General features: G+C 39.7%; 1 protein-coding gene across 2 annotated transcripts in view; it reads left to right on the top strand.

Annotated features, from left to right (window-relative positions):
* The window catches only part of ARID5B (AT-rich interaction domain 5B), a 209,840-nt gene that overhangs the window by 24,642 nt on the left and 161,563 nt on the right, over positions 1-23,635 (top strand). For both annotated transcript variants that reach the window (XM_051982609.1, XM_051982608.1), the window contains exon 3: positions 9,061-9,286. In XM_051982609.1, coding sequence (XP_051838569.1) covers positions 9,061-9,286 — 226 coding nt within the window. The remainder of the gene's footprint in view (positions 1-9,060; positions 9,287-23,635) is intronic.

Below are 23,635 nucleotides of genomic sequence, written 5' to 3'. Positions count from 1 at the left end.
ATCTCTAACTCTTCCTTTTAACCTATGATTCAGGAACTCTTTTGATTGACTCTTAGAGGGGGAAAAAAAAAAAAAAAACAAACGAGTCCAGAAAAATTAAGTGTCTTGCCCAAGATCACACAGTAGCAGGCCCAGGACTTGAATTCAGGTCTTTGATGGTCTCATTGCCATCCAGTTGGAACACAAGGCCTTGGGTGTTTCAGCCACAACAAGTCATAAAGACTGACTTTTAAATCTTAGAGGGTTTGAAATATGCATTGGCAGGGGGATTACCCACAGAGATGACATAGAACCCAAAACTGTGCTGAGAAAATAACCAGGCTATTAAAAAATTCCTTTTTGACTTTAATAACACAACAGCACCCATAACTTCCAAGGAATCTTTTTTTTATGTAGTATAGAATCTATTAATTTGCATACTAAGGTCAAGAGTCATCTATCAGGTATGTGAGTAAGTACGCGTTTGAATTATTCCTCAATGAGTAAGCATTTAAAAGAAAATTCTCAAAAGAAAGATTATAACCCACCCAAAATACTCCAAATCACAAAAATGACAAATGTAAATATAAACAAATCTGACAAAGATGACAAAAGAAAGATATGGCCAATGGTGAGAAAGGTGAGCACGCTAATATGTTAGTGGAGTTGTGAATTAATCCAATTATTCTGGAAATCAATTTGGAATTGTGGGAAGAAAGTGACAAAAGAGTCATATCTTTGATATCACTAGTATTCATATCCCCTAAGGAAGTCAAAGATGGTTATAAAAGGTGTGTGTGTGGGGGAAGAGAATGATTTTATATACAGCAAAATATTTATAACAGCATTTTTTGAAGTAATCAAGAATTGCTAATAGAGCAGTCACCCATTGATGGATGAATCACTAAAGAAATTATGGTACCTAGTACTGTTCCATGTGAAATAACAAATATGAAGAATACAAAGAAGCATGGGATACACGTGGAAGTGAAAGTGATATTAAAAACCCAAAATTCCAATCATGTTTAAAAAAAGAAAACCACCACGTCTATAGTCTATGAAAGTGTGACGTGCATGGTGAAGTTTGTTGCTTATTCTTATTGTAAATGTGTATATGTTCGTGGAGGAAGCGAAAGAGGGAGAGGGAGAGTGGGAGGAGAAAACTGTGTTTATTCTTTTGAGAAGTGTAGCTAATCAGAGTCGAAACTAAAACTGGGTTTATTGTCTATTCGTATATACAATTTATGAACAGCCCTGGGGATGGACATTTTGATTAGTTTTCATTCTGAGAATAAGAGAATGATCATACTTCCAACTTTGGAGTTCATACTAGGCTTAGATGAGTTTTCAGGTCAGCCTTTCAACTCAGCTGTGATATCCTTACTAAGGTAGACCGGGCCTGGGACTGATTTTCTTGAAGAGCACAAGGACCTTCTGTATTTGTTGGAGGTTTTTGCCTTTCATATCAAACTCCTCTCAGGGTTTGGTGATAGCTTTGGTCACTAGGATACAGTTTGGTGTTTCTGCAGAAATTGTTTTCAACAATCTTAAAAACAAAAGGAACAGAATAAATGAAAGAATTCAGATTGTTGATTAATAAGGCAAATTTTAAGTATCAGTAGTTGGCAGGTCTGGTTTTTTTTTTTTTTTTTTTTTAATGACTGAGATATCATCTGAATTATATGGCCTGGAAGACAGGTGGGCCCGTTATGTAGCTAGAGTAAAAGATCATCAACTGGTGGATGGCCATGATGATCCATGGAAGGCTCTAACAGACTTGGTGTCTTAGGTCGTTGCTGGGAGTCTCTGAAGCTCACCCCATCCCCATTCAAGACAATGACTGTGACTCTATGCTGACCTGCCCAGTCCACTTAGTATGTGTATCCAACACCTGGGAGTGCTCACTCTATGGGGAGTGAAACCTTTTGTTATTATAGTTCCCCTGATGATACATAATGTTCATAGATAACAATGAAAGAATGGGAAGGGAGAGTGAATGCTGATTGAGAGAGAATGTGAAAGACTGAACAAAGCCCACTGTTACTGAGGCCTGAAAGAAAGGGACAATTCAAAGGCTGATGAAATGAGGAAGGGAGAAGGTCAGCTGGGGGATGAAAAGCAGTAAGATACCAGAAGGTGTGATTCCCCAGAGATAATGAGGTGGAACAGCTTTGGGCTTGGGATTGGGCATATCCACTCCAAAGCTAGCTATCTTCTATAGCTTTGTGAGCCCTCAGCAAGTCCATCAACCTTCCAGCCCCTCAAAATCTTCATTCTAGAAAAGGAGGGAGTTGACACTGGCTTCCTTGTTCATCCTTCAACTAGATATGGCATTTCTGGACTGGCCATTTTCACTTCATTTCTGGACTGAAACTCTCTCCCTGCTCACCTCCACCTCCTGACTTCCTTTGAGTCCTAGCTAAAATTCTCCCTTCAACCAGAAGCCTTTTCTGGGCCACCTTAATACCGGTCCTCTCCCTCTATTGGTTATCTTCATTTTTCCTGTCTATCTCTTGTTCCCTTGTAGCTGTTTGCATATATGTTCTGCCAGTAGAGAGTTTTGGGCTTAGGGTTTGGCTTTGTCTTTCTTTGCACCCCCACACTTGTCACTCCTGATGCACGGTAGGCACTTATCATGCTTCTTGACTGGAAGGCCTTTTCTAACTCTATGTTCTTTCTTTTTTGTCATCCCCGTGAACTCATCAGCATTTCTCTCTCCCCAGTAATTGTCCTCCATTGAATGAATACCTCACCTGCTTTCTGAAAGTTCCTCTATCATTTTCCTTCTTGGGCTAAATCACCAAAAGAGAGGCGAGCCTTCTAAATCCTCCTTTGTCCTAGTAACATTCTTGCCTCATTACTGCCATTAAGCTTTTCCCTTTTCCAGGAGACCAAAATGGGTCTAACCACTCTAAATTATATACTTGTAGGTCATTGGAAATACAAGCTAGATTATAGTCAGAATTTTAGGTGAGTTCTGGGAACTAGAGATGGAACATTAGGAATCAATCACGGGTCTGATGATTGTGGGAGTCAGACACACAAAAAAACCAATTGTTTTTGAAAAGATGAGTGGAGGGAGAAAAGAACAGAGGGTCAAAGACAATGTCAAGAACAAAGAAGGGGGAAAAAAAGATCAAAGGAGGGAGACAAGGAATGATCAGGGAGATGGAAGAATTTCATTTGAATTCACAAATTAATTGCCTACCATGTTGACTCCTGAGGATAGAGAGAAATTCAAGAAGGAAAGAGTTTCTGCTAACTGAGGGGATAAGGAGAAAGGCAGTGGATACAGCAAGAACACAGCTAAGTAAATACGAAGTTATAAATTAGAAAAAAAAGTAATACAGAATATTTCTGAAGGCAGGGGGCACTAACCTGGAGGTGAGGGATCAGAAGGATCCTCCTCTAGGAGGAGGTGTCCGTGTTGTACTTTGAAGAAAATTGGGCCTTTGTGAGGTTGAATTAAAGAGGAAGGCATTGTAGACATTGGGAACCATCAGCGCAAAGACCCTGGGGTAGGACATGGAACGTTATATTAAAGCAAAAGCTTGCTAGAGGCCAGTTTGATCAGAATGGAGAGTGTGTGATGGGGAGTGATGAGAAATAAGCTGGGAAGATAGTGAGTGCCATATTGGGGGTGGAAGGCTTCATGTGCTCAGCTGAACCTTTGTCCTAGAGATGGTAGGGGCCACTGAAGATTTTTAAATAGGGGGAAAATATGGTCATATCTGTTTTGGAAGTGTCAGTCTAGCAACTCTGTAGAGGGTGGTTTAGAGACAGGGTTCAAAAAAGCAGGCTCTGTCAGTAGGCCATTAAAAAAAGTCATAAGTTAGGAGAAGGGGATGGATGAGAGAGATCTTACAAAGGTAGGATTTGGGAACTGACTGGCTCTGGGAGAAGGGGAAAGGGAAGGGTCAAGATTAATTTTAAGGTTGAGAACTTGGGTCTTTGGAAGGGTAGCGGGGGATCCCTATAGAAATAGAAAAGTTTAGAGAAAGGATGAATTTTGAGGAAAATATAATGAGTTCCACTTTGGATGTATTAAATTTGAGAGACTACAGGACTTCCCTTTAGAGATGTACAATGGTGCACTTGGTGATGAGATAATGATGGAAGCGATAAGAGATGGAGGTCTTTGATGAGCTTACTAAGAAAGAACCTGAGGAATAGAGAACTTGAGGTTTGTTGCCTTTTAAAAATATTTTTATTACTATATTTTAATGCAATTTTCCTGTTAACTCTATGTATTTTTTAAAGATTAATTTAAAAACTTATTCTTTGGTGATAAACTTCATCTGTCTGCTGGCAGGAAAGGAGTAGTGTGGAGGTTCATGATAAAAAGATCAAAAATACCTCTTGGGAAGGGAAAAAAGGGAAGAGGATCTAAAATTGAACTCTGGGGGTCAATCACTCTGAAGGGGCATAAGTATTGATGAACTGTTAAAAAAGAATTAAGAAAATAGCCAGTTAGAAGGAAAACCCAGAAGGGGCAACTTAAGGGAGTCAGGGGATAGATGTCCAGGAGGAGGGAGGTGTTGACTGTCCCATGTTGAGGAATGATCAGGTAGGGTGAAGAAAGAGGAAGGGGACCCTGGATTTTGCAGTTGATAGTGTTGTGACCTTGGAGCGAGCAGCTTCCTTTGAGTGTTGGGAGATGATCGCAAGACATTGAGAAGTGGGAACCAGCGTGACGAAGGATGACTGAAATTAAATGTTTCAGAAAGAGAACTGTAACACTAGGTCAGCATTCTGCTGAGGGACAAAAACAAAGCACGTTGGGTACATGCTGAGAGGGCCGCTGGCCTAGGAAGCCAGAGCTGTGGATTCCAGTCCTTGTTCCACTAACTGGCTATTTGGCAGACCTTGGGCAAATGAACTGGGTCTTCCCTCTGAAGGAAGGCATTGAACCAGATGGATGATCTCTAAGTGTGCTTGTAGCTCTTAAGATCCGGATTATTGGTTTGGCAAGAAGGACGGTAGTTACTGAGAAGAGATAAGAAGGGGAACCACACAGTAAGGAGTCTCTCTCCCGGACCTGGAGGATCTTGGAAGCCCTGGGTTCCTGTAAGACACAGGGCGAGTGGCTCCTTCCTGTCCTGGTTCCCTCGGTTGTTAGTTTTTCCCGTCTCTGGGACACCTTTTGGTATTCGCACATACACATAGAGACATATATTCACACACCTATATACCTATATATGTGCTTGCCCCATAGCAAGTGCTTAACACACGTTCGTGGATGGATTGCTAGGAAGTCAGCGTGGTAAATTGGGTAGAGAAGATTCGGGTTTGAGTCTTCATTCCTATCTTTTTCCTACCAGAACTTTAGACGCTGCCCCTGGGATAGTGGCTATTTGCTCATCTTGCTTACAAACAGACCTCCAGGTCATTTCTCAGCTATGATTTCCAAACCTGCGCATCAATCTCCCGGCTTCCTTTGGAGGGGCCTTCCACCGCTAGCATCCTTGGGGGGTAGTTATTGTCTTGCTTATTTGTATTAATTTCCCGGCACTTAGCATAAGCAGGGACAAATGGGTCCGCTTTTCTTCCTCCCTCTTTCCTTCCCTCTCTCCCCTTTTTTCCTTCCTCGTAATATGGAAGTAATAATGCCTATATTATCTACTTAACAGTGTTTTCATGAGGATTTTATATATATGGAAAAAATATATACACAGAATAGACACAGAAATCCCATCTTCTACAGAAACTCTTCCCCAACCTCTCTTAATTTCTGTCTTCCCTCTTTTAACGATTTCATATTATCCTGTATATAATTTGCTTGGAATAGATTTGTTTGCTTCTGCTTCCTCTACAAGTTGTAAGCCCTTTGAAGGCAGGGACTTTCTTTTTGTCCCCCAGCACTTAGCACATAGTAGGCACTGACTGATTGAAGTAAAACTCCAGAGCTGGAAAGGATGTCAAGTGAATTTGCAGATTAAAGTTTAGCATTTGACCGGGGTCCTCAGAGGCAGGAGGGAGCTTTGTCCGTGTGTACAGAGAATGGGACTATCCATGTGGGCAGAGATTAGCACTAGGCCCTTAGATTTCATTAATACCGGCAGTATTTATTACATGATGGCAGCAAAATCACCACTCATTAACCAGATGAGAAGAGGCCCTCTACCAATTCAGGGCGACCCCTTTTTGTTACCTTTTAGACTTCGATAATTTGCTTGGGTCACTGACAGGCTAACTGACTTGGCAAGTGTCGGTCAGCCGGCGATATGAAGAAAAACAAAAACATTCTGGGGTATAGTAGGGGCGAGACTTGAACTCAGCACTTCCTGACTTTGAGGGACTGACTTTCTATCACTATAGAATACTATCTTCTCTCTTTTTCTCTCTCTCTCCACAAATGCATCAATGTATATTAACACGAGCACGCATATGTATACATATATTTTATATATCCCGTTTTGTGGATGCTTATGGGACTCAGATCGCTCACGTTGATGAGACCGTAGCCCGTCCTGTCAGACCACAGCGTGGACGCCTTCACGACCCCTTTGTGTCACACTCGGGCCCATCAGCAGCATTTGTCTAGGGCTGATACCTGGTTTGCTGAGGGCTAATGTAATTGTGGGATGAGTGTGCTAAGATGCCTTTCTTGGAGGTTCATCCTCACCTAGGGACTGGAAGGTATTAAGATCCTGAGTCAGTGCTTGCCTTTGTGACTTGGGTGTCCCTCAGAATAATAAAAATAAACATGCCGTTTGGATCTGAAAAGTAATGCTTCTTGGGATTGCTTCATGTATACATGCATATATGTATATGGGGGGGGGATGTCCCCCTCATTTCTTGTCTTTTTTTTTTTTTTTTTGCTTTGTTTTCCTTATCAGATTTCCTTCTTTCTTTCTAAATTCTGGCACCGGACAATGTGGTCGAGCCAGTTTCTCTGAATCCACAGTGAAATAGACTAGTGGTTTCACAATTTAACCATACTTGGGCTCATGAGTTGCCTGCAGTTGGGTATTTTTTGTGTCGATTTGTTTGTCTTTCAATGTGAGAGTGAGACAAGAGATCTCTGGATTGAATGGAAAAAAAAGGAGCTTATTCACCAATGACAAAAAAAGGGCTACGTTTTTTTTTTTTTTTTTCCCTCGGTTAATAAATGATTCGTTTGGCTTGCTTTCTCTACCAGCCAGAGCTAGTCATGCCATTTCTTGGAAAGTATCTGAAGCAACTGGTAATTGAAATGATAATCATTTGATCATACCGGGGCTATTTGAAAATAACACTTATCCCCAAACATGTCTGATCTGGGGAGCCATATTTTATGGCAACTGATGCTACAAAACATTTTTCTAATGTTGAGGGTGATATATTGTGAGACTTCATTATCTGCTCGTGCATTCTAAACAAGGCTTTCACAGTGTTCTGTCCAGGAACTGTGAAGTCGGCTTTGATGCACCACCCAGCCTGAATTTTTATTCTGGCATTTAATAATCACCATGTAATAGCGATGAAATGCACGGCAACTACAGATCTTTTATTTCAAGAGGATGGTGTAATGAAATTGGATGAAATCATCCGTTGAAATTCTCCTTTATAGTATGCCCCATTGTTTACAAAGTATTGAAAAATGTTCATAAACAGAAGATAAAAACACCGTTTCCATTGTCTCTCATTTAGCGGAAATTCATATTTAATAGCGATAAGGAAAGGGATTCCATTACAAAAGTTGATTTTTTTTTTTCAAGCACACAAACATACATTTCATTTCTGATGAAATATTTATTGTTTTGCTGCAGTGTAATAGACACTGGGCTCAGAAAGCAGTTTGGAATTGGATGAGGAAAAATACAATTTTTACATCTTTTTTTCTAAAGCTAGGACTCCATATTGTGGCAAGCTTATCTCAATAACCTTTTGTTTGTTTGTTAGGAATATTGAGTAATACACGTGTGTGTAAATGTGTTTAAAGGGTGGGGAAAGCAGAATCAACTCTTGTCTTTTGTTTAACAACCTAGAGACATCTTTCTGTTGTGTGGGGGAAAAAATGTTGATAGCAGAGATATCACAGGCTTTCAAGGGTTTCACAGCTCAAGTTTTCTTCTGAAATGGGAAATGGAAAGAAGTTAGAAAAGTCAGTTCAAGTTGAAATGTCACATGTTTCAAATATTTAAGTTAAGACCAGAGAGTTTATCTTCTGACGCCTTTCCTAATTCATCTTTTTTTTGGTGGGGGCAGGTCTGTTACATGCAGAGAGATTTATTAACTTACTTTAGACAGTCTGATCGAGAAGAGTTGATTGTTTCCTGGAAGCAATTAGATATACTTAAAATTCAAATGCATTTTCCATAGGAGAGACTTAAATTTAAACTGCTTTTCTTAGAATTGTGAGCTTTCCCTCCCCCCCATTTAAAAAAAAAAAAAAGTTCATTCCTCAACTTACAAAGATTTTAAGAAACATGAGAATGTGTAAGTTTTGTTCGGTGGGAAAAACATAACATTTATGGACTATTTCTTTTGGGATTACATCACAGTTTTATTTAATTTTTAGGACAAAAGTTAAATTCAATATTTGTGTATAAGCCAGGGGAAAATGTACCATAAACATAGGAATTTTCTGGTGAGTCAGAGTTCCAAGAATCCCAGATTTACTTAGTCCATTTATATGAGGACTGGCTAACCATTAGTCATCTGGCCCTCTTTTTTTACATTTATAGTTAATTGCACCTAAAATGCTAGCTTTCACCCAAGGCTTTGGATCCACTGAATAATGGACACTAAGCATTGCCAGCAGGATTACTGCGTTGATATTCTTGGGTATTTTTGATCATATACATTTTTTCCTAAGTCAGCAGCTAATAGTGTTGTTGAAAGGCCATAAAAATAAAATGAGTTATTGAATGTTCTTTGATATATAAGGAAAAATCTCACCTCTCTCTCTCTCTCTCTCTCTCTCTTTCTCTCTTTCTCTTTCGCTCTCTCTCTCGTTCCCACACCCTCCCCCCAAAATTATGGGATGCCTCTGCAAAGTTTACCCAATTTAATAGTTTGTCAGCTAGGACTGAGTCAAACCATTCTCTTTGGATTTGCAAATTACATTTTGGTTTCTTCTTTGCCAACTGCTTTTAGGATGAAGTGATTGCAGTTTCCGAAAAGGTAATTGTGAAACTTGAAGACCTGGTCAAGTGGGCACATTCAGACTTCTCCAAGTGGAAGTGTGGTCTCCGGGCTGGGCCAGTAAAACTTGAAGAATTGAGCAAGAATGGACAGAAAGAAGCTTTGCTCAAATATAGGCAGTCGACTTTGAACAGCGGACTCAACTTCAAAGACGTCCTCAAGGAAAAGGCAGACCTTGGTAAATAGAGCTTCCATTCCTAAATCTGGCGTTTGGCTGAGGAAGGCGATGGTATTATGTGTGCCCATGTGTTTGCATGTTTGTGGGGGGCTAACTTTTCTTTTTTTAGGAACTTCCCAGAAAGACTGGAGATTTCCAATCCCCCTGCCATATTGGGACATGGATATTTCCTAGGCTTTGGATTTTGATCGTGAACTCTTAATGGATATAGGAATACATTGCTAATATTTACAGTGAACACTTATTGAGTGCCTATTGTGTGAAATTGTGCCATAGGGGCTACCAAAAATTAAGAGATCTAGCCAGAGAATCTTAGATTGTAAATTCGGAGGGGAATTTTGGAGATCATCCGTGATAGAGGGCTTCATCACTTTTTTTGGCAGTCTTATGATACCTGTGGACTTTTTCTCAGAATAATGTTATTGGGTTTTTTAAATTTATAATTGAATAAAGTGATAAAGTTCAGTTAGAGGTTAATGAAAATGAAGATATAACTTTTTTCCATTCTGAAATATATTTATATTTATATTCATATTTTTATCCATTTCCAAATCTATTTATAAAGCCTTTGGTATCTTTGGACTTCTTTAAGGACCAAAAAGATTATACAATTTATCCAGTCTCACATAGCTAGGCAAGACAAAATTCAAACCTGCTTTTAAACTGAATGATTTATTGAGGAAAAAAATAGAACCTGACCCAAAACTGTTGTCACGGTCATTAGACTAGGCTGTCTCTCAATCAGACATTACCTATATTTGTTTGTTTGTTTTAGTGAGGCAGTTGGGGTCAGGGACTTGCCCAGAGTCACACAGCTAGGAAGTGTTAAGTATCTGAAGCTGGATTTGAACTCAGGACTTCCTGACTCCAAGGCCACTAAGAGCTCTGTCCACTGTGGAATCTAGTTGTTCCCTTTCATTTTTTTAAAAGCACATTCATAGGGGCAATCAGGTAGTGCAGTAGATAGAGAATCAACCCTGAGTTCAAATCCAGCCTCAGACACTTAACATGTCCTAGCTGTATGACTCTGGGCAAGTCACTTAACCCCAATTGCCTCAGCAAAAAAAGAGGAAAAAAAAAGCTTATTATATTAATAATCCTTTTCTCTTGATAATGGTGTCCATTTCTAAAGAGATCCCTTCTTCATTCAGGAATGGACATTTTTCTAGTTCTTTGCAGTTGGCTGTATTATTGCAGACTTTTTTCTGTTTTATTATTATTTGGGTTGAATGATCCACACCATTCTGTGGAAGGCATTGAAATATTCATTTCTCAGTGTGCATTGCCCACACGAAAAATCCAACATGTTCACAAATGTATATACACACTGTCATGGGAAGTTACTAAACTGGTATTTTCCCCTCCAAAGTCCCAGAATGTGTCCCTTGACTGGGCACTTCTGTATTCAGATTTTTTACTTTAAAACTGCCAAGAACATGAATAGCCCTTTACCTTCCTCACATTGGGTGACTTGCAAAATTTGCTCTAATTTCGACTCCACAGCCCAGTCTCACTACTATTGTTCTGTGTTTCCCTTAAAGCTAAAAATCTGGGGTTTTTTATTATTATTTTTGGTTGTTTTTTTTTTTTTTCCTTTTTCCTGTGTGATGGAATATACTGTTACTAACAAACAGACCAGCAGGAAACCCCCAGAAGACAGGAGGATATGTAGCTGGTACTTCATAAGGAAGCCGATACATTTTTATACCAGGGTTGATTCTTAATCGAGGCCTTATGAATGGAAACAAACAAAAAATTCAATTCTTCCACTGCAGATAATTTAGTGTTTTTATTCTTTAATTTCCTTTAAAAAGAAAAAAAAGATTCAATCCTTTGCTATTTGGATCATTTTTCAAAGGCCCATTTCTGGCTCCATAAGTTTAAAATGTTTTTACTTACTCTCTTGACTTAAGGTACATTTTATTAAAGTACGGTGTTGGATATAAGAGGAGGAGCTTAATAAATGTTTTTATTTTTAGGAATTTAGACCCCGGATTAGCCTAGAATATCTACATTTGACCTGACCTACAGTTTAGTGCAAAGATCATGAGAGCCAGTTAGTTAGGAATCCATCCTCTGGTAGATGACAGGTCACTATAACTCAAACTAATGATTTTTTTAGCCCTTTAAGGATAGGATTTGGGGCCTTGAAATTCCACTCGGTTGGTATGAGCTGTGGGGGAATTCAAGATTTCACTTTTGTACTTGGAATGCACACTGTGTTGTAATAATGTGCTAAGAGAAACAAAAACTCCTTAAAGGATGAGCTTCCTTTTATCTCTCTGATCTGTGGTTTACCAGTCTACATTGTCTGAATTTCTACAGAGGAGTTGGCCGGTGCCATCTTGTAGGCTCCCATTCCCCACATCTCTAGAATGCTCTTTTCTCCCCAGATTTTTTTTTTCTCCCTCTCTGGGTCCGACCTCAAAATATTTACTGTCTGCTCTTTTCTTTGCAAACAATGATTTTCTTATCTACCTTTTTTCCTGGCCTTGCTGAAAGCACCTCCAACCTCACATTGTTAATGGCACTTCACATACTTAATAGGCCTTTTCCTTGGTGGAACCCATTGTTCTTAGTTAGCAAAGAGAAGAGATGAACTCTATGATTACTTCAGACCCTTTCTTTTTCCTTGTGGTGGAAGGAAGCAAAAATGGAAACTTCTTACTTTTCTGGAGATAAAAGAATACTCCTGAATGGTTTCTTTAATTACTGTCATTTTATCCTGAATTTTTTTTAAATAAATACATAAATATATTGCCCTTTAAGGAATGATTTATTATTGTTGTTTTTTCCCTTTTTTTTAAGCACACAAATCTAATTAAAGAACCCAAATTGTTCACTTAGGAGAGAACAAGTTCCCTTTAATCCTAGTATGTCTCACTTCCTGCCTCTTTCTGAATAGGAAAAACAAGAGGGTTCCTATAAATGTGTCTGCCAACCAGTTTCTGCTCTGCAAAGAGAAACTCAGCTAGGTCCCATTGATTGTTCTCATTCAAATGACAACAGGTATTCTTCTCACCTCCTTCCTCCTTCCTGCTTACTCCTTTTGGGTAATATTGGCCTGTGTGTGTTGGAGTGCTTTAAGAATCTGGAGTTTTCACTTAAAATCCTATTGTGATTGGTGAACAGAACAACAGACCTTAGCAGGAGAAAGAACAGAGTCCAGAGTAGAGCCAAGTTCTATGGAGGTAATGTGTGTAGATGTCTCCTTCTTCTTTCTTGCTTTATTTTCCCAGAGTCCACTACAAAACCAGACTGAGACTTGACTTGGTGAGCTACCTTTTCCTTCCTTCTTTCTGATTCTTTCATTCAGAGTTTCTTTAAAAAAAAAAAAAAAAAAGGAAGGAAAGAAAAATAACAATATGTAAAAATAGAATGGCTGAGGAATGTATTATTCATAAGCATAATGAATACAAGAACCTGTTTTTCTAGAAGAATTGGGCTGATTAAATCGTTCGCTACACAGGCCTCTAGTTATTTATTTTTGTCGTTAGAATTACAGTACTTAGCTTTTGTAATAAAGTGGACTTGATACCCATATTTGGTAGGATAGTGGGAAATTGGCGAATGAGGAATTATTTCATTTTCCAAAATTTCAGCGACTAAACTGTAGCAACACGATCAGTTAAACATGGAAAACTTGCATTTTTGAATTCTTTCAGCTGTAGTTTGAAAATAAATTCAAATTATTTTCTATAATACTGTTTCTTACAGAGCACCTTTAAGTGAGGTCTGAGAGCTTCAGTGTAAGCTTTATTGGCCTATAAATATGTCATTATAGTTGGACTACATTTATATGCTTTGGATTGTTGTTTAAGCCAAGAAAATATGTCTCTACAGGTTGACTTTTTATTGAAACCCTTTGAGGCATACAAGAGAATGTATTTTAGGCTAAGGTTATTAAAACAGCATTTTCATTTTTTTTGCAGCAGACTCATTGTCAATTATGCTGCCACAAACTGTCTGTGGATAGGCAGTTATGGATGGTTTCATCTCTAAATGTGTCTTTAGAAGGAGAAATAAAAGATAGAAGAGCCTGAACTGAAATTGAGAAAAGAGACCAAGATGGTGGAAGTGGGTGTGGACGTGGTTGAATTTAGGCTTAGGGAAGGATTCTTTGGTTAAATTTCTATTTCTAAGGCTTGTCCAGCTTAGTTGAGAAGGAAGAAAAGAAAAAACAAAAGGAAGGGAGGGAGGAAGGAAGATGGGAGGGAGGGAGAGAGGGAGAAAAGGAGGGAAGAAGGAAGGGAGAGAGGAAGAAAGGGAGGAAGGCAGATAAGCAGGCAGGAAAGAGGAAAGGAAGGAAGGAAGGAAATGGAAGGGAACAGAAGGGAAAGAAAAGAGGAAGGAAGGAAGAAAAGGAGGAGGGAAAAAAGAAAAACAGGGAGGAAGGAAAGAAGGAAGGAAGAAAGGGAAGAAGGGGAAACAAAAAATGAAATGTACTCTGATTTTTCATAGTCCCCTCTGCCCCCAAAACTACAACAGCGGCTGGTGCATTCACGAGATGTCACAGCCATGCGTCTTGACTTTTTATTTCATTGGCTTCCTGTTGGAACCCAGCTTTTCTTCAAGCTCTCGCCTAAGGATACCTCCTGATCACCTTCAGGAAAGGAACAAAGCCCAGCCTAGAACCCAGCCAGGTGGTTTGTTTTAGGCCCTGGGATGAGCAGTAGAGCTGATGTGGGACAATTTTGAAATAACTGGGAAGACCACACTGTGAGCCTCTTTCCTCAGCTGTGGGGAGGTACAGCAAAAAAGACATTTGCTGGAGACCTTGGGGTCTGCTCAGTTGAAATGTACGCCTCTATTGTTTAGCATGTTTTTTAAAGTTTTTAATACCTTAAAAAAAAAAAAACTTAAAACCACCAGGGATTCTCAACTATGGTTCATGAGTTTTAAAAAATGATAATTGTATTTCATTATAATTGTTTTTCTCTGTAATGCTGTATATTTCATTTTACGCATTTAACATTATTCTGAGAAAGGTCCATTAGTTTTCCCTGACTGCCTGGAAGGTCTAGGATAACCCCCCCCCCCCAAAAAAAAAAAAAAAAAAGATTAAATATGCTTTCACTGCAGCCCTTATTGGTTTGATCTCCACAAGTAAAAAAGAGATCTGGTAGAATAAGGAAACTTGAATTTGATATTACTACATCATCATTTTGAATCCTGATTATTTTTTAACCACATTGCTTCCCCTACTTTGCATAATCCAGATGTTCTCAAAAATATGGGTGGGGCTCTTCTGTTAAAATTTTTAATGCCAGTAATCCCTCCCCCCACCACCAAAATATTCTATGAAGTTATATATCTGTCAGAAATATTTGCGTGGCAATTTTCCATGTGAAAATGAGCTTAATTTTCTGTCTTTTGTGCCAACATTTTCTTGGTTCCCCCTGGGCCATCATTTATGGGTTCTGTCAATAGTCTTTCCAGTACAGATTTGTTTGGGCGTTGCTAAATCTATATGATTTCCATGGAAAACTGTAATATTATTCCTGCCCTGAAAATTGACTCAGTGTTTCAGAGACTTTGAAAAAATGAGATTTGATTGGGTAACACTTCCCTTCCTGAAGGTGGAGGTGGAGTGAAGCATGATGTCAGTTTCCTTATTTTTCTTCTCTTACTTATCATGATCAGAAAATATTTGTCTTTTGCCTTTATCTTGTTGATGCCATAGACTGTGGGTCTAGAGCAGGGGTTGTTAACCTGGGATCCACGAACTTACAAACTTTTTTTTTTAATAATTATATTTCAATATAATTAGTTTTCTTTGAAATGCTCTGTATTTTATTTTAGCATTTAAAAACATTTTTCTGAGTAAGGATCTATCAATTTCTCCAGACTACTAAAAGCCCATGACACTAAAACAGTTCAGACTCCCGGTCTTGTAGTAAAATCTTCACAAGATGACAGTGTTCATTTACTGAGTTTAGAATTCATGGGACTCTTGATTTTCAGGAGGGCTTTCTGTTCCTTCTTGATATATTTAGTATAGTTAGAGTTACTCCTCTGAATAATTCGTTCTTTTTTTTAAGGACTTTAATTTGCCTGATTTACCCCAAATGGGCATTTTCCAAAATGTCAGAGATCATCCGTCCAGTGGGGAGTTGGGTTGAGATATTTTAGGCTTGCTGGACAAAGGGGTGATAATTGATTTTTTCCTTTCTATAAATATGTTTACTTTGGACAGGCTACCTCTGAAAAACCAGTTGAGACTCAGAAAGTTTTCATAAAATGCCCCGCGCTCAGCAGGTGCCCAGTAAAATGTTGTTACCACTTCTATGTCCCCCTCCTCCATGGCCTTGTTTTCTGTGCTGGAAGCGGGATGGGTTAGTGCGGGATGCTAGAGCATCCTCCTGGGGAACAACTCAGCCTTTTGATTTCATCAGTATGAAGAATTTCTTCTGTCCATGCAGAATGGTATCTTCTTTCCAGTTTATAAATGTGGAGGTGTGTTTGGGGCATTAAATATTAAGTGACTAGTTCTTTGTGTCTACACACACACGTGTGTGTGTGTGTGTGTGTGTGTGTGTGTGTGTGTGTGTGTGTGTATATATCCAAGGCTGGACTTGAATTCAGGTCTTCTTGAATCAGAAGTTAACTAACTCTGTCTGTCCGTCTGTGTCTCTCTCATAAAATAACTTTCACAAGATCTAGTTGGGAACAGAATGAGCTGCTTCTGCCTCTCCATGCTTCTGCTTTATGAGATTTTATAAATCTTGCCACAATCTAATCCCAGCATGCTTTCCCAACACTATTTTTTTTTAATTATAGTTTCTTATTTTCAAAATACACACAAAGACAGTTTTCAACGTTTCAAAGTTCACTTGCAAAACCTTGTGTCCCAATTCTGTCCTTGGGCCTGTATTCCAAAGATCCTGAACTTTTCCCCCCTCTGCCTTTACCCATCTTCCCCTTTGTACTGCCTAAAATTACGTCTATCCTTAAAAAACTATGACACGTCAGTGTTCCACATCGCTACTTTGGCTGCCCCTCTTGTGCTAAGATCCCGCAAGCCTGCCCTCCCCCTCTAGTGTCTTCCCTCTGTTCACTGTCTCCTGTTTTTCCTGTCTATACATTGTTTTGTCAATATTTGTGTGTAATTCCTCTCTCACCCTACCCCCAGTTAGACTCTAAGCTCCTTGCGGGCTTTTTTTTTTTTTTTTTTTTTTTGGCCCTCTTTATAACTCCAGGACTTAGCACACTGCCTGGGACGTGTATTAATATTTATTGATTGTCTGATTAATTGCTTCTCAATTCTAGCCCCTGGGACACTTCCATTTAATTTTCTAATGCCATCTTCACATCTCCCTTACTTATCAGCGTGCCTGGCTGTAAATGGTATTGATCTGAATTGATGTCAGGGTTTATTGATTGATTGGTTGATTGCTCATGAGTCTTCAGGGAATGGGCATTGTGGAAGATAAGGCTCTCCGGCTGGAGTAAGGGACTTTAATGATGATTTTGCTTCCCTTCTCCCCATTTGATTGATAAGAAAATGGAGGTCAGAGTGGAGTAGCAAAAAAATTGGAAGTGACTTTCACAAGATCATACGGCTAGTTAGGACTAGAATGAGGTGCTTCTGGCTCTCCATGCTACTGCTTTAATCCTGGATTTTCTAAGTCCTGCCACAATTTAATCCCAACATGCTTTCCCAATTCTGTTCTTTTTTTTTTTTTTTTTTTTAACAATAGCTTTTTATTTTCAAAATGCATCAAGGAGAGTTTTCAATATTCAGCTTTGCTAAACCTTGTGTCCCAACTGTATTCCACTTCCCTCCTCCAAGCCTTTGTCATTCTCGTCCCCTCTGCCTTTATCCATCTTCCCCTTTGTACGGGTCTGGATAAGTCACTTTACTTCGTTTACCTCAGTTTCCTCATCTGTAAAAATGAGCTGGAGAAGGAAATGGCCAACCATCCTGGTAAGAAAACCCCCAGGAGGGTCGTGGATAGCTGGACGTGACTGAAATGATCGGATAACAAGCGGGTCCCAATATGATGTCCCTCTTTTAATGTCACAAATCTTACGGCTTCTCACATGATAGCGGTTACAGGATTAGCATCCCTTGACTTAAAAATATTTAGCGATCTAAAAATAAAAGCTACTGCGATTTCAGTAATGTTTTAAAATTAATTTGTACCAATCCCAACAGCATTGACATACATTTGAAAAATAGTCATCTAAGCATGTCTCTTGCTCTGAAGCTAAATTAAGACAAGGAAGGTAATATTTGGTCGATTCCCGCGGATTCAAGGTCCCCTTACACGAGCGCCGACGTCCTTCAGGGGTCCTCGGCCCGCAGGCTGATTTGGTGACCCGAGAGATACTTAGGGACCGGATACATCTTGCGTGGGAGCGTGTCTCTCCCGTGACGGTCATACGTGCCAAATTTGGGTTTTCAGGCATTCGGTTGGCATCTGTGTGCAGGTCTGTTTTTAAATTGGGGCAGAGCTATTTTGGACCTGGTAAGGTTTTACAGTAATGCTACCTCGAGGACTACAAGTCGGGGGGTTGGGGGAGGTGGCCATCGCTTTGGCCAAGAAAAAGGGCTGATGACGACGCTCCCCTTAGGGAGTGCCGGCACACCCGGCCCTTTCTCTCTCCCCACCTCTGATAGCAGCAAAGATTTGGAGTGATGACCATTACTTCAGAGGAATCAAGTCAGCTATTTCACATTAGCGTCATTAAAATCATTGGATAAAATCTGATTAGTCACCCAGAGAGAAAGCCTACCTGCTCTGAAACTTCCATAATTAAGTCAAGTCAGGAGTCAGGCCATTTAAAAATGACCAAGTCTCCAAGAGCCCTCCTAACCTTGCCATATTGGAGATTTCTCTGACCCTGTTTTCAGCGAGTGTTTATTTGATTATCTTGGGTGAGAACGAACCTTCCTGAGGCTGTAGTGCCCTGCAAGCCATCTGTTCCCACATCTCCCTCCTCCCGCCCCTTTTCTGGCCATTCAGAAATCATGGCGGACATTGGATCCTGCTCGAGCAGGAGATTTGGCTCCGGGAGCTCAGAATGGGCTTTGGGATATCAGATGTATAGTCCTTGCGTGCTGGGGACCAGCGATCAGTTCCTCTTAGAGGCAGTGGGAGTTCATGCATGAGTTTGGGGGGAGACAGTACAGGACCCTCTCCCCTCTCTTCACCCCCTTTCCCGGCTTCCTTCAGGGGCTTCTGACTATTCTTCCTCATCTCAGCTTCCTGACTCCCTTTGAGTCTCAGCTCCAGTGCCGCTTTCTGTGGGAGTTCCTTTCCTGCTCCCCCAATGCTGGTAGTATCTTCCTTGTTATTTACTCTAATGTCCAGAACCTAATTATGTAGTTGTTGTCTCTCCCATTAGAAGGTGAGTTCTTTTAGGACACTGACTGATTTTGCTTCCAATTGTATGTACAGTACTGGAGTGCCTGACACATAGTGGGGGCTTTTGATCGGTTGAGCAGGGTAAAGTGGGACTACTTAAGCTTAGATATTGGCTGTTACTGCCTCCCTGTGTAGCACTGGGCAAGCCCTGAAAAATGGGGGGACCCGAGTGAATAATCGGATGGGTCTCTTCCAGGTCTGAGTTGAGGATCCTAACATGACAGGAAGATATTTTGAAGTGGAATTGCCTCCCCACAGTGTGGTGTTTTTCTTCTTTAAAATAATATTAGGGTTCTCTCTGGGAGTAGGTTTCTTGGGGAGGTTTTCTGGAGGCAGCCTTAGTTCCAGTTGAAAGTAATAATCATCCAAATGCAGCCAGGTGCTGAAAGTTCAAATCTTTTATTGTGTCCTTCAATATAGCCCAGTTAGTTTTTCTTAGAGGTCTCTCTCTCTCCTTGGTTCTAAGAGCTTTTGCAGCTTTGTCCTTAGCTTCTGCCTCTGCCTCCAGCCAGCACCAAGGTAAAAGTTGTAATGAACCTTTTTTCTTGCCTCTGAGAGAGGGCTTCTGGCTCTCCCAGAGTGCTCTGTGTCTGGCCCAGAGTGCTCCTCTCCAATATAATTCAGCTGAATTTCCTTGACTAGGCTTATATATGACTTTTCTGAGAGAATGGGATTATGGGTTTTCTCCCCAAGTGCTCTCTGGTCCTAAGAGCTTCAAGGGAGGTGTGAATTCGTATATCTCATACTAAACCCTGAAATCTCCCAAACGTGTGAACTCCAATGAGTAAAGATATAAACACAAAGCATTGTATCAAATTAGTTCTACTTAGTACCTTGTTTCAGGTTCTGGCCCAAAACATCTCCTTGTAAGATCAGAATGATACTGAACCATGCTAAATTAGATAATTATTGTCGCTATCAACTCTAATGACTTAACAGTGTGTAAAGATTTCAACACCACAGGTGACCCAGAATGTGGGTGCTTCGAAAGGAGCATAAGTGTGGTGATTTTCATCTCTCTCCTTTTCTTGAACAACGATACACAGATTTAAGATGAGAGAGATTACATATATGTAGAGGTTGGCAAAGAGAATTTTAGACCAAAAAAGGTTATCTTTGAAACAAAGAGGGTTCATTGAAGTGAAGGGCACCCTCTTTGTTTTACAAAAGGCAAAACTGAGGCCCAGAGAGGGACTTGACTAAGATCATGAGACATTAGTGTCAAAGATGGCTCTAGAGTCCTGATTTTTAGTCCCATGCTCAGAGTGGGACAGAGTCTGATACCATATCTGTCACAGTTGCTACCTTTTGCTCCCACAACTCACCTCAGCTCCCTTTACCTCCTTAAAGTTTCCTCCTTAGGGAGCAGAATTTTACATGTTGGGAAAGACTCCAGTGAATTTTAAGTGTGACACAGTAGAAGAAGCCCTAAAATTCTGAAGCTAGAGGGCTTGAGTTCCAGTCCTGCCTGTGTGAACTTTGCCTGCTTGCAGATCACTTTACCACTGTCAATTCTAAAATAAGGAGATTGGAGCAGATGGTCTTTTAGGTGCCTTCCGGGTCCAACTATCATCTTCACTCACCCTGTTATCTTAACTCCTTGGCTATTAGTGCTTGTATTTGCCTCCTTTTAAATTTATTTTTATTTTTGCTTTGCCACTGCCTTTTTTTTTTTTTTTTGCACGTAAGAGTATTTTATTTTTGTCCACTTATATGTAAAGATAGTTTTCAACATTCATTTTTTAAAGATTTTAGTTCCAAAATTTTCTCCCTTTTTCCCTTCCCTCCTCCTTCCCCAAGAGAGCAAACAATCCACTATATAAATACATACAGTGGATATACATACATACATATATTTATATATGTCTCTTTTTAAAGAAAATGTAATTCTTAGACAATCACAGTCTTAAGCAAACACACACACATGCACACTCGTGCACATATATGTACACATATTAGACACATATGCACGTTTATGTACATATAGATAAGTGTGTATTTATGTACACATATACATATGACTGTGTAGAATATATACATATATATGTGTATAGAATTAGAACTGAAGGAACATAAGGGATACTATTGTCCATCCCTCTTGCTTTGTAGATGGGGAACTGAGTCCCAAAAAACACTCTCTGCCTATGTTTACAAAGCTAATACGTAACTCAGATCTTTTGGCCCCGCAATCTAGTATTATTTTCAGTCATCCGTGCTTAATTTTTTATTTCTATCACCCACTTAAAAATTATCCTCCTTTGAGCTTGTAGATTTTTCAGATACAAAAGCACAGGGCTTACACTAAAAATGTCGCCTCTTGCTTTGGAACCATACGTCCACGGCCAGATATTTCAGAGAGTGTTTCAGAAGTGAAATCCCATTAGGTGAGCCAGATATTATTTACTTGTAATTTTGACACCGAAACTGCCTTCAAATTGGAACAGTGTCCGCCATATAAACTTGACTGACAGCATCCACGTTCTGGGTCACCTGTGGGAAGGCAATTCCACTTCAAAATATCTTCCTGTTATGTTAGGATCCTCGCCTCCGACCTGGAAGGGACCCGTCAGATTATTCACTCAGGTCTCCCCCATTTCACAGGGCTTCTATGGATGACTTGTCCACTCCCCCACAAGGAGGCAGGAACAGCCGATATCCAAGCTTAGGTAGCCCGACTGTACCCCAGAGCTCCTTCTGCTCACTTATACTACTTTTCTGAGTTTGTTGAATTCTCTCTTGGCCTATCTCCTATAACGTTACATAAAAAGGACTTTATTTAGAATTAGAACATCTGGGCAGCCAAGTGGCACAGAGAGAGAACTTGGGCATTAGCGGTGGAAAGACTCAGTTCAAATCTTCCCTCAGACACTTATTAACTGTGTGACTGAATAAGTTATTAATATATTTAATATATTTATTTATTTAACTTTTCTCAGCCTCTGATACCTCATCTGTAAAATGGGAATATTAATAGTCTAGGGTTTTTGTCAGGATGATGTGAGATAATATATTTATTATTATTATATTGAGTTATTTATTTAACTTTTCTCAGCCTCTGATACCTCATCTGTAAAATGGGAATATTAATAGTCTAGGGTTTTTGTCAGGATGATGTGAGATAATATATTTATTATTATTATATTAAGTTATTTATAACTTTTCTCAGCCTCTGATACCTCATCTGTAAAATGGGAATATTAATAGTCTCGGTTTTTTGTCTGGATGATGTGAGATAATATATTTATTATTATTATATTAATATATTACAATATATTTAGTGCTTTGTAAACCTTAAAGTGCTATATAAGAAGTATAAACTATTATTACATTAGAGATGTAGATTTGAGTGACTCAAATTTGCTCTGTTATTCACCACAACCCGCCACTGATTTAGGCCATTTCTGCCTTCAGACACATTCCTGATTTCCTTATGGAATTAGTCTAACCTTAACAGCTACTACTGTAGTAGTCCTTTGGCCAAGTTATTGGATTGACTCACGTGTTCCCCCATGACCAAGTGCTGCAGAGCACATAAGAAAGGTCCCTTTTCTGGGGTTGATGTTCATGAAATAAAATGTAGTAAAAAATCTCCAGCAGAATTCCTTCCACCAGGAACCTCCTTTTGTTGCAGTTTTTGGACATCTTTGGTTTTTGTTAGAAGTCTCTTTCTCCTAGGAAAACATGTTGCTCTCAAGGACTTTGGTCAAAAATAACACCCAGGATGTCCTGGGATCTGATTACATTCTACCAACTCTCTTCCACTCCCTGTGTTTATAAGGCCGCACAGGGAGAACTGGTGTTTAGAATGATGGCCTTGAGAACTCAGTCCAACTTAAAAAAAAAAAAGTGTCAGATTTATTCATTCTACTTTACTTATTAAGGTGGGTTTTCAGCAAGAGTTGAAATAAAAAGGAGTTTCTAGTTAACCATCAGCAAAGCAAAAATAATCATTTCCCCGTTCATCGAGGTTTGACCGTGTTTCCCTTCTCGTTCAGTTTTCGTGTGACCAGCAAGACAGATGGCCTAATTCACTCATTCGCTTTAGTGGGGAAGAAGGTTTAGAAGAAGAAAGAGGGCTAAGAAAAGGGACCCCCTCCCAGCCTTTGACCCATGGGCTGGCGCTCTCAGGTGGGGAGAGGGCCGCGTTTGGATTTGCGTTTTGTGTTTGGGAAGGAGGAAGTGTCGCCTTCCTTTCCTTTTGATGGTTAGGTGGTAAGCATTATGTTTGGCAGTGGGGATGTGTTCCTAAGAAATTAAATAAATTATATTTTTTATTCATGGTTTCCTCTTTTAACTGTCCCAGGAAAGCTTGCTACATCAAGGAACTGTGAAAATGAATCTCATAAGGAGGCGGGCAGGGTAGAGAACATTGACTTTGCAGTCAGGGACCCTGGGCTTGAGTTCTGTCTCTGCTGCTTCCTAAGGTGTGAACTTGGACGCTTAGCTTGACGTTGCTGGACCTCGGAGGCGGCTTTTTCAGTAAAAGGAGAAGATTGGGTTAAATGGTCCCTAAGGCCCCTTCCCACTCTGTGATTATTTTGTAATATAATTTTATTCAGACTTAACATTTTTAATTCAATTCAACAAAAATTCATTAAGGTTTGATTATGTATAAAGGATTGTGCAAGGTATCATGGGAGAGATAAATAATACATGATAAATACTAGCTATTATTAAATAATGGATAATAATAATAGTTTGTGTTTATCCAGCCCTATAAGATTTGCAAAGTTCTTTATGTGTGCTGTCCCACTTGATCCTTACACCAACCTTATGAGCTTGTTGCTATTTTTATGCCCACTTTATAGATGAAGAAATCAAGTCAGAGTGGTTAAGTGAATGCCCAAGGTCATCCATCTAGTAGGTGTCTGAGGCAGGATTTAATTAGGTTTTCTTGACACTTTACCCATACCTCAACATGGTCCTTACCCTCAGGAGGGTTATGTTCCAAGGTTGAGAGGCAAATAAAAACATAAAA

The sequence above is a fragment of the Antechinus flavipes genome, chromosome 2, assembly GCF_016432865.1.
Source record: "Antechinus flavipes isolate AdamAnt ecotype Samford, QLD, Australia chromosome 2, AdamAnt_v2, whole genome shotgun sequence".
Lineage (NCBI taxonomy): Eukaryota > Metazoa > Chordata > Mammalia > Dasyuromorphia > Dasyuridae > Antechinus > Antechinus flavipes.
Note: the sequence above shows the minus strand (reverse complement) of the source record. Positions and strands in the feature narration are given on the sequence as shown.